Genomic DNA, 10,952 nt, shown 5'->3' with positions numbered 1-10,952 from the left:
AGAGTGCTGGGGGTGGGGTAGGGCAGGGGGAAGGCATTGTCTCTACACCAAACCCAGACAGAAGCCACCACTGACCCTTGGTTATCCAGCAGCGTGTGTCACATCTAACGTAGTTTCCACCAATGGGGCCATTTCTTCTCACTGGATCTGACTGGTGACTGCTACGTGGAATTGTAAGAAACTAAGTGCGCGTGCATAAGCATCCCTAGACCAGGATGACAGTGCCATGCAGGAGCCTTCTGTAGCTCATTTCCAGCTTTCAAAAGCAAACTTAAGTGCTGTGCCAGACAAAGTCCCTCTACTCTTACATTTCCATCTCTACTCCTCCCTTCTTCTATGATCAGATTTAGTACACCTGCTAGACAGGCAGGGGCCTGTCTTTTTCCACTGCTCAAACCTCCAAATAGACCAACTCCCAGCTGGATGTGAAAGCTGTACCAGTCTGACACGAAGTTACTGGCTCTGAAGTGGACAAGCACATCCCCAGAGGGATCATCCCTAGGGCAACAGTCCAAACAGGGTCTTGGTTACACTAACAAACCATACTGAGATGAAGCAGAATTTGTCTCCCACAGACAGACAAACTGCAGTTTCAAGGCTGTGGAAAGCTGTTGGCTCACACAGACCTGCAATCTGTCCCCTCTGAGGCTTCAGAAACACTTAAGGATTACCTGATTTGGGCAGTGGACTCTTCGGTACATCTTTATCTCTGTTTTCCATTTGCACAGCACATCTTGACTAAATGTGGGCAGTCCAGGACGAGTATATTTCAGCTGAGATAAAGAGATGGAATTGAAAGCTGGAAGCAATGTTGACTACACATAGTGCCAAGTATGCCCCTTTCTCTCCCAGGCTGAGAGACAGAAGTGCTATGGCTTCTCCTACTCTAACAGCCAAATTCTCAATAACCAATCTTTTCCCATCTCACTGACTCTCTACAAACATAACTGAATCTGGAAACCCTCCACAACACCAGAATCCAAAACTTGCCATAACTCTGACTACAACAATTCCTCTAAATGTACTTAACCCCATTAAAATAATAAATCATCCTTTTCCCTTGGGTTTCCCTTACAGCCTAAAAGATGCTCCTGGAAACTCTGAAGCCTGAAAAACTATGAAATATCACTGCATGGCAGCAGTGATATGCAACCTATGACTTGTGAGCAACATACTGCCTATAACTGCCTTCATTACTTGTGCCCACTGAAAATTACAGCAACAGGACTTGAAAGTCATTATAGCCTGCCTGAATAAAATACTTATACCACAGCAATTGCTACTGTAGCAATACTGTAATCTAAGACCAGAGAGAGCAAAACCTGATCCCTCCCACAAGATATTACTTCTTCAATGTTGCTTTCCATGGGCCACTAAGCACTGGCAACACTGGACAGATGCTAGTGCAAGACTCATCTGATGTGAAGAAAGACTCAAACCCTGTATAGCATTTTTAAGGCCTTGTACCTTCCGGTCATCTGGAATCAAGTCCTGCAGAACTTTTCTCTTGGGCCACTCTTTGGCCAGCTCTTCTCCAGCTAGCTCATGGAGATAGTAGATTGCCACCTTTGCAGATCTCCTCTGAACTCTGCCTGTGTTATTTGGCTCCCGTTTTATTTCCTTCAGGCTCTCTGTTCTTCTCTCCTCATGGAGGAAAGTGACCTGCAATGAAGGCCAAAAAAGGTGAGCCTCCTTCACTAGTTCCTATTTCAGTTACACTAAATACTGTGAATAAATATTCTGCCAAATCCCTCACAAAAATGCTGCTGCAGCTGTGGTTCACTGTCACAGACATAGGACAGAAGTGCATCCCACTAGCAAGCAGACCCCCAGATCTACTCGGGGGGGGTCACAGGAGTAAGGCTCAAGCAGAGAGTTCCGTGCAGCCAAGCCATGGTCTTAAAAGGATATCACATCCTTTGCTCTAAAACCCTCATGGACAACAAGCATCGTACTGCCTGTTCCGCTCCAATGTTGGGTCTTCTAAGAGCAAAGAAAAGCATCTCACAAGTTATACGTTAGAACCATTCTTCCATGGAGCAAAAGTCAGGCTGGGGAAAGTTTACTGCTGCCATGGTGATTTACTATTAAAAACTTCATCCTAGTCACACAACAGCAACAGCTGCTGCTAGAAGGAAAGTATCAAGGACAGAATACTCCAGAGAGACAGCAAAACGCAAGGATTTGCTATCCCTGATTACCCACCCAAGTAGCAGACAAAAGCCTACGTGTGTCTCAAGTCTGAACGGCTGAAGTACCACCACACTATCCTGATAACTATGGCAATCTGCACTTACCGGCCCATGCTTAGATCGGAGATGGTAGACAAGTCCTGCCTTTGATTTGTATGCTTTTCCACAGTGATGGCACTTCATAGCCATTTTCTCCAGCTCAGAAGCAGCCTTCCCACATTTTTTAACATGATATAGGTATCCCATTATGCTAGTGAAGCTGCCTGTGCAGCCCTGTCAATGCAGAAGAAAAACGCGTGGAAGAAAAACGCTCTCCAAGTGATCACAAGACCATTGTGTATAGAATCCACAGTTTGCTGACCAAAGTACAATCACTTTTCCTGCCAGACCAGAGACAAACAGGTAGTACACTTTAATGTTAGTCTATTCAGATAAACAATATCTGGGACAAAGAATTGGCTGCATGTCGTGGTTTAACCTCAGTCGGCAGCTAAGCACCACGCAGCCGCTCACTCACTCTCCCTTGCCCCCGGTGGGATGGGGGAGAGAATTGGAAGAGCACAAGTGAGAAAAACTCGTGGGTTGAGACAAAAACAGTTTAATAATTGAAATAAAATGATAATAATAATATAATAATAATAAAAATAATAATAATACACAAAGCAAGTGATGCACAGTGCAATTGCTCACCACCCACCGACCGATGCCCAGCCAGTCCCCAAGCAGCGGCCCCCCCCCAGCCAGCCTTCCCCAGTTTATGTACTGAGCATGACGTCACATGGTATGGAATGTTTCTTTGGCCAGTTTGGCTGTGCCCCCTCCCAGCTTCTTGTGCACCTCCAGCCTTCTCAGTTGGTAGAGCATGGGAAACTAAAAAGTCCTTGGCTAGTGTAAGCATTACCTAGCAACAACCAAAACATCCGTGCGTTATCAACTTTGTTCTCATCCTAAATCCAAAACACAGCACTGTACCAGCTACTAGGAAGGAAATTAACTCTATCCCTGCTGAAACCAGGACACTGCAGCTGGGAGAAACTGTTTCTTAGTACTTCTCTGTATGTAGTGGGCAACAGAAAATTTCAATATACGGAATGAAGAAGTAAGATGTTAAATGAGGATGCACAAAATGGAAAGATTTTCAGATACAAATGGAGGAGTTGGGCAGAAAAAGAGGAAGGTTTTATACTTGGTTGGCTGGTCAAACTGTCTAGAATGCAGCAATATTAGGGTGATGGTAAATAAAACTTTCAGCTATTCCTAGGACACAGCTATTGTCTCATGCTGCAGCGGAGGACAACAAAATCTCCAATGGTTCCTGTGGATGTCACTTACTAGAATATCTCCTAACTCTGAATCCAGTGATCAACTTGACACTGAGCTTGGAAACAGGACAAATCAAACATGTATCAGCAAGTTTTTAATGTTCTTAGATGTATCCCATCTGCCCTCCATCCCCTTCTCTAGCTGTGGCCAATCTCAATATTTTCAAAAACCACAGACAAACTCACACAGCTAATTATGCATAAAAACATCTTCCCAGCTGTCACAAACAATTAAGGAAAGAGTAGAAGTACACATTAATAAAATACTTTTGGTGCGCACAAGAAACAATCCAGTGTTCTCTCGATCCCCCTTGAAGACACCAACACATCAAATGCTCAAAGAGCTCTAGCTGACCCTGCTTGAGCACAAGGGTTGAACTAGATGACCTCCGAAGTTCCCTTCCAACCTTAATAATTGTGTAATTCTGTGAACAGTTTAGAATACTGTTGTAAGGTAAAATGGTTATCCTTTAATTTCTTCCTCCCTGACATCTTCCACTGAATGCATTTATAAATTCATATCTTTGCTGAATCTACATTTACACATGTAGTTTAAAGAAGCCATTTAAAAAAAACCTGTAATCAAAAATAAAAACTCCATTTTAATCCCTCTAGTTATCCTCTCTAAAAAGGTTCGAATGAGGATCAGACAGTAACCGAAGGTGAACTCCTTTCTAGTGTAAGCAAGAGAATGTCACCTAACAAGTCATGTGTGAAGCCCTAAAACTTCTAGTTGAGCTAGTTGAGCTACACCAGACTCCTACTTTGTTTAGTCATGAGGTTCTAACCAAGTATCAGTCATTCCAAAATTCATTCTCTGTGCTCAGTGCTTCACAAGTGTTTAGAGGAAATTCTCCAGGCACCCTGCTGCTTTCCTTGTAACACAACATCCCACCAAAGTCCCTAAAGAGACTACTAGACTTGAAGGGGGAAGGGGATAACATCAGGCTCGCCCGTGACAAGCCATGGGATGACACACCAAGGTTTGAGGGACGGGATGCTAGCAAGGGCCCTCAGCTTGTTGCTCTGAGACATGCTGGGTACACTGGAGCACATTTGAAGTCTTACACAGATGAGCCAGGGGCTCCTGAGGTAAGAGGAGCCAACAGGGAAACACCAGTGAAACACCTCAAAGGAATTAAGGTGTGTTCCTCTAAGAAGGTGGTACGGCTGACAGCCCAGCTGAAGTGCCTCTACAGCGCAGGTAGCCCTTTCAAATCTTTTTATTACAAAATTTTAACCTTAACGCCACAACAAATTTATAGTGTCCAACACACAAAAACAAAGAACTAAAAAAATGCATTATTAACAGTTGTAGTCAATCCATGCAAACTTCTTTCTAATGCATCAGGGCAAATCCTAAAGAAATCCACAGAAAATTTATAGACATACTGGATTCATTAAGCAGTGTATCTGATACTCCAGTAAGTGCAGTGCTGCTGGATTACAGAGTTTTCTTTCATTCTGTCTTTACAAATTGTATGTGGGGTACAAGACCAGTACATGAAGTCCAATCCAGACCCTGCATGGATTTGGACTTCATTTTCTTAGGTATTGCCCAGACAGAAGAAAAAAGACAGGAACTGTCTCAGGTGACCTACAAATAAATACACATCAAAACTTTGTATGAATGCAGCCAGACGAGGGTGTAAAAAAAAAAGTAATGAAACAGTATTAGTCAGATTGATAGCCAGTGATATCAACACAGCAAAAGCCAAATAATTCTTTCATTCCTTGAACGTTTTCCAGCGAGTTTGAAGAAGGAATCTGAATGGGAATGATTTGGTACTTCTGCAAATGTGTCCAGTGACTTCCTATCAAGTACAAGGAGCATAAAAAGAGTAGGAAGAAAACATTTGAAGACTGGGAGGACAATGTGGAACATTTAGTGATGGGAGCTAACTTCTCAACACAGAATAGTAATAAGGTTGTGGTTGTCCATGAGGGGACTTGAAGATGAGGACAAATAGTTTATCTTTGTTGAAATAGAGAAAAAGGCAAGAGTCTGGCATGGATGAGTCGAGACCTGCTGGTCAAACTAAAGGGCAAGAAGGAAATGCACAGGCAGTGGAAGCAGGGACAGGTATGCTGGAAAGAGTATAGGGATGCTGCCTGGTTGTGTAGGGATGGAGTCAGGAAGGCCAAAGTGCGGCTGGAGCTGAACTTGGGAAGGGACACAAAGAATAGTAAGAAGGGCATACTATAGATATGTCAGCCAGAAAAGGAAGGTCAAAGAAATTGTACACCCCTGATGAACATGACTGGCAAACTGGTAACAACAGACGTGGAGAAGGCTGAGGTACTCAACAACTTTTTTGCCTCAGTCTTCACTGGCAATCTCTCTTCCCACACCTCTCGAGTGGATGGACCTCAAGGCAAGGACTGGGGGAGCAAAGTCCCTCCCACTGTAAGAGAAGACCAGCTTTGAGACCACCTGAGGAGACTGGACATACATACGTCTATGGGACCTGATGAGATGCATCCTAGAGTCCTGAGGGAATTGGCTGATGTAGTTGCCAAGCCACTCTCCATATTTCATAAATCATGGCAGTCAGGTGAAGTCCCTGGTGACCGGGAAAAGGGAAACATTGCACTCATTTTTAAAAAGGGTAGAAAGGAGGACCCTGGGAACTAGCGACCTGTCAACCTCACCTCTGTGCCTGGGAAGATCATGGAACAGGTCCTCCTAGAAGCTAAGCTAAGGCACATGGAGGACAGGGAGGTGATTCGAGACAGACAGCATGGCTTCACCAAGGGCAAGTCTTGCCTCACCAACCTAGTGGCCTTCTATGATGGAGTCACTACACCAGTGGACAAGGGAAGAGCCACAGATGTCATCTATCTGGACTTCTGCAAGGCCTTTGACAGGGTCCCCCACAACGTCCTCTCTCTAAATTGGAGAGGTATGGATTTGATGGATGGACTATTTGGTGGATAAGAAATTGCCTGGATGGTTGCATCCAGAGAGCAGCAGTCAATGGCTCAATGTCTGGATGGAGATCAGTGATGAGTGGTGTCCCGCAGGGGTCCGTATTGGGACCAGTACTGTTTAGTATCTTCATCAGCGACATAGATAGTGGGATTGAGTGCACCCTCAGCAAATTTGCATATGACACCAAGCTGAGTGGTGTGGTTGACATGCCTGATGGACGGCTGACACGCCTGATGCCATTCAGAGGGTCCTGGACAAGCTTGAGAAGTGAACCTCATGAGGTTCAACAAGGCAAAGTGCATGGTCCTGCACATGGGTCAGAGCAACCCCCGGTATCAATACAGGCTGAAGGATTGAGAGCAGCCCTGCCGAGAAGGACTTGGGGATACTGGTGGATGAAAAGCTGCACATGAGCCAGCAATATGCGCTCACAGCCCAGAAAGCCAACCATATCCTGGGCTGCATCAAAAGCAGCATGGCCAGCAGGTTGAGGAAGGGGATTCTGCCCCTCTACTCCGCTCTGGTGAGAACCCACCTGGAGCACGGCATCCAGCTCTGGGGTCCTCAGCACAGCAAAGACATGGACCTGTTGGAGAAGGTCCAGAGGAGGACCACAAAAATGATCAGAGGGCTGGAACACGTCTCCTGTGAGCAAAGGCTGAGAGAGTTGGGGTTGTTTAGCCTGGAGAAGAGAAGGCTCTGGGGAGACCTTACTGTGGCCTTTCAATAATTAAAGGGGGCTTACAAGAAAGATGGGGACAGACTTTTTAATAGGGCCTGTAGCAATAGGACAAGGGATAAAGGTTTTAAACTAAGAGTGTAGATTCAGACTAGATATAAGGAAGACATTGTTTATGATGAAGGTGGTGAAACACTGCAACAGGTTTCCCAGAGAGGTTGTAGATGCCCCGTCCCTGGAAACATTCAAGGTCAGGTTGGACGGGGCTCTGAGCAAGCTGATCTAGTTGAAGATGTCCCTGCTCATTGCAGGAGGGCTGGACTAGATGACCTTTAAAGGTCCCTTCCAACCCAAACCATTCTATGATACTCTGTCTTAAAAGCATAGCTAGGATCTTGAAACAAATCCAGCTTTGGCCAGCACCAAAGCATACCTAGCAGAACTCTCATAATATTTTACGTTCATGCATCCGCTGCTGTTTAATTCGGGATACTTAGCACAATGCAGCTTACCTCCCTCATACACTTTAGTTTTCCCATACGCTTCAAAACCTTCCGAAGGCGGTCTCGCTCAAGCTGCTCATCCAATTCTCCTCCGTCCTTCACAACTGGCTAAAGCACAGCAGGAAGATGAAAGAAAAACACAGGATGCTCAGCATTTACAGTTCTTCTCATAGGGAATTCACTACTCAACACACTACTAAAGGAATGCTTCTAAAATAATTAAATCTCTGCAACTTCTGATTTTACAGAAGTATATCTAATACAATGATCACTGTCTATATCCCAGAACAACTGAATTATCTTTAAAAGGAGTAAACTGCCTGAAAATCACTTTGCAGATAAGAGTTTTAACATTTAGATAGCTATCTATGAACGAAACCTTGATAATAAATCATCCCAAACTACAGCTTCTGGGAAGGACAAGGGTATGTATTTCCATAATTACTTTTCCCCCCTTCTGCCTGTGGAAAGTACTTACTCATCTCTGTCATGCATCTTTAACATTTACTGGTCCTACCATTTCCATTTAGCCTAACTAAAGCTAAGCAAACTAACTGTCTGTAACGGTTATTAATCTACACTGAACTACAGCTCAAGTTCTTCTCTATTCTCTCTCGGATGGTTATTTTATATTATTTCCTGTACTATCTTATAATAATATTACACCTAGACTGAATAAAAAGTTAGAACTGAGTAACAGACCTATTCCTCAGGGCCAGAACATGATCCCTGGCCTGTTTCATTTACTAGTACAGCTGTAGGTTCAGAAACCACAGTACTGGGAACTATGTGAATAGTAACAGTAACGTATTATCTAAACGTTACCCAAACTTCCGAATGACCTTTCCGAAAGTTCTAATTCTTCGCAACTACAACAGAAAACATTGCCTTCTTTAAAGTAATAGCAAAGAGGAAAAGCAGATTGTAGCATTAGTATCTTTACAGTAAATAGATTTTACAAAACAGAGACAAGAACTAAACTGCTGCTTCTGCTTTTTTACCTTTGAACTTGTAAAGAACTGAAATCTAGTCTGCTCTGGATGTAGAAAAACTACTTTCCAGCAAAGGACTGAAAATTGCAGCCTAATGAGCAATCTTTTTTTTTTTTCCTGATTGAGAATGCCTTTTATGTGTGACATATAACCAGCCTAAACAGAAATTCATCTACTCTTTCTAAGATGTAGCGTGCCTACCATCTCTTGTAACATTCTATTATTTTTTCAGATGTCAAATCTCTCAGGAAAAATAATAGGTAGACCAGATTTGAACAGCTACAACATTTGAAAAAACACACCATGTTCTGTTTCTGTGTGCACCAGAGAAGGAACAAAAGACTGTCTTGCCTGTATGATTTTTAGATGCACAGCAGTCATGTTACCTGATTGTTATGGTCTGCCATGACATGGTATTTCATCCCTCCTAAAGACTTCAGCTGCTTCCCACAGTGATGACATGTGAACATTTCCTAGAAATAAGCAAGGACATGGTGCATGTAACTGTAAATGAACCAAAGCAGTGGGAAACTCTTTGGGGGAAAGGAGCAGGAGAGCAGAACATTTTATTTGGGCCTGGTAACTGCCCATTAAGAACAGAAGAGATTTTATGGAGCCTAAAATTTGGGGAAACACATGAAATGGCTACACCTTTGTTTACTACCCCAAACCTCCAGCAAAAGGCTAAGCACGAAGCACCAAGGGCAGCCTCTTACAGATGTATAAAGGACTCTTGCTTAGAGACATGATGATGAGATGAAACTGGTTTTAAATGCAACACAAAACAGTGTGCAGGCATTTCTATCAGTAGGCTGAAGAGGAATAAAGAAAACATGGCTTATATCTCTTGTTCTTACCTGCCTACAATTTACCATATGTTTCTTCAGTCCTTCTACAGTCTTTCTCACCACAGCCCGGCATGTGGGACACGTAACTCGGCCTTTGTCCTGAATTTCCAAAGACCATTGCTCTTCCATACTACCTGTCAAAACAAAAGGTTTGAAATAGAACTGCAACCACAGTATCTTTTTTTTTCCTTTGATGTGCACAATGAATCCTAGAAGAAAACAGGTCACATGCTACAAAACTTGTGTCCAGCGACACTTCAATACACTTAGCCCAGCTAGAACGCAACCTGGCCGCTGTCGTTAAAGACAACAAAAAAAGTTTTTACAAATATATTAATGACAAGAAGAGAGCCAGGGAGAATCTCCATCCTTTATTGGATGCGGGGGGGAACATTGTCACCGAGGATGAGGAAAAGGCTGAGGTACTTAATGCCTTCTTTGCCTCAGTCTTTAGCAGTCAGACTAGTTATCCTCAGGGTACTCGGCGCCCTGAGCTGGAAAACAGGGATGGCGAGCAGGATGAACCCCCCATAATCCAAGAGGAAGCGGTCAACGACCTGCTACGTCATCTGGATACTCACAAGTCTATGGGGCCGGATGGGATCCACCCGAGAGTGCTGAGAGAGCTGGCGGAGGAGCTAGCAAAGCCACTCTCCATCATCTATCAGCAGTCCTGGTTAACGGGGGAGGTCCCGGACGACTGGAGGCTGGCCAATGTGACGCCCATCTACAAGAAGGGCCGGAAGGAGGATCCGGGGAACTACAGGCCTGTTAGCCTGACCTCAGTGCCGGGGAAGATCATGGAGCGGATCATCTTGAGGGCGCTCACAAGGCAGGTGCGGGACAACCAGGGCATCAGGCCCAGCCAGCACGGGTTTATGGAAGGCAGGTCCTGCTTGACCAACCTGATCTCCTTCTATGACCAGGTGACCCGCCTAGTGGACAAGGGAAAGGCTGTGGATGTGGTCTACCTGGACTTCAGTAAGGCCTTTGACACCGTCTCCCACAGCATTCTCCTGGAGAAGCTGGCGGCTCACGGCTTAGACAGGTGTACTCTGCGCTGGGTCAAAAACTGGCTGGACGGCCGGGCCCAGAGAGTTGTGGTAAATGGAGTTCAATCCAGTTGGCGGCCGGTCACGAGCGGTGTTCCCCAGGGCTCAGTATTGGGGCCAGTTCTGTTTAATATCTTTATCAATGATCTGGATGAGGGGATCGAGTGCACCCTCAGTAAGTTTGCAGACGACACCAAGTTGGGCGGCAGTGTTGATCTGCTCGAGGGTAGGAAGGCTCTGCAGAGGGACCTGGACAGGCTGGATCGATGGGCCCAGGCCAACTGTATGAGCTTCAACAAGGCCAAGTGCCGGGTCCTGCACTTCGGCCACAACAACCCCATGCAGCGCTACAGGCTTGGGGAAGAGTGGCTGGAAAGCTGCCTGGCGGAAAAGGACCTGGGGGTGTTGGTCGACAGCCAGCTGAACATGAGC

At 44.9% G+C, this 10,952-nt stretch overlaps 1 protein-coding gene across 3 annotated transcripts in view; it reads right to left on the bottom strand.

Annotated features, from left to right (window-relative positions):
* ZNF512 (zinc finger protein 512) overlaps positions 1-10,952 on the bottom strand; it is a 25,081-nt gene that overhangs the window by 3,965 nt on the left and 10,164 nt on the right. For all 3 annotated transcript variants that reach the window (XM_009326902.1, XM_009326900.1, XM_009326901.1), the window contains 6 exons: positions 9,478-9,602; positions 9,007-9,093; positions 7,638-7,736; positions 2,298-2,465; positions 1,468-1,662; positions 672-773 (listed from right to left, as the gene is read on the bottom strand). In XM_009326902.1, the coding sequence (XP_009325177.1) occupies positions 672-773; positions 1,468-1,662; positions 2,298-2,465; positions 7,638-7,736; positions 9,007-9,093; positions 9,478-9,602 (776 nt within the window). The remainder of the gene's footprint in view (positions 1-671; positions 774-1,467; positions 1,663-2,297; positions 2,466-7,637; positions 7,737-9,006; positions 9,094-9,477; positions 9,603-10,952) is intronic.

Source organism: Pygoscelis adeliae, unplaced genomic scaffold, assembly GCF_000699105.1.
Source record: "Pygoscelis adeliae isolate BGI_AS28 unplaced genomic scaffold, ASM69910v1 Scaffold487, whole genome shotgun sequence".
Classification (NCBI taxonomy): Eukaryota; Metazoa; Chordata; class Aves; order Sphenisciformes; family Spheniscidae; genus Pygoscelis; species Pygoscelis adeliae.
This window is presented reverse-complemented; position numbering and strand designations above follow the sequence as displayed.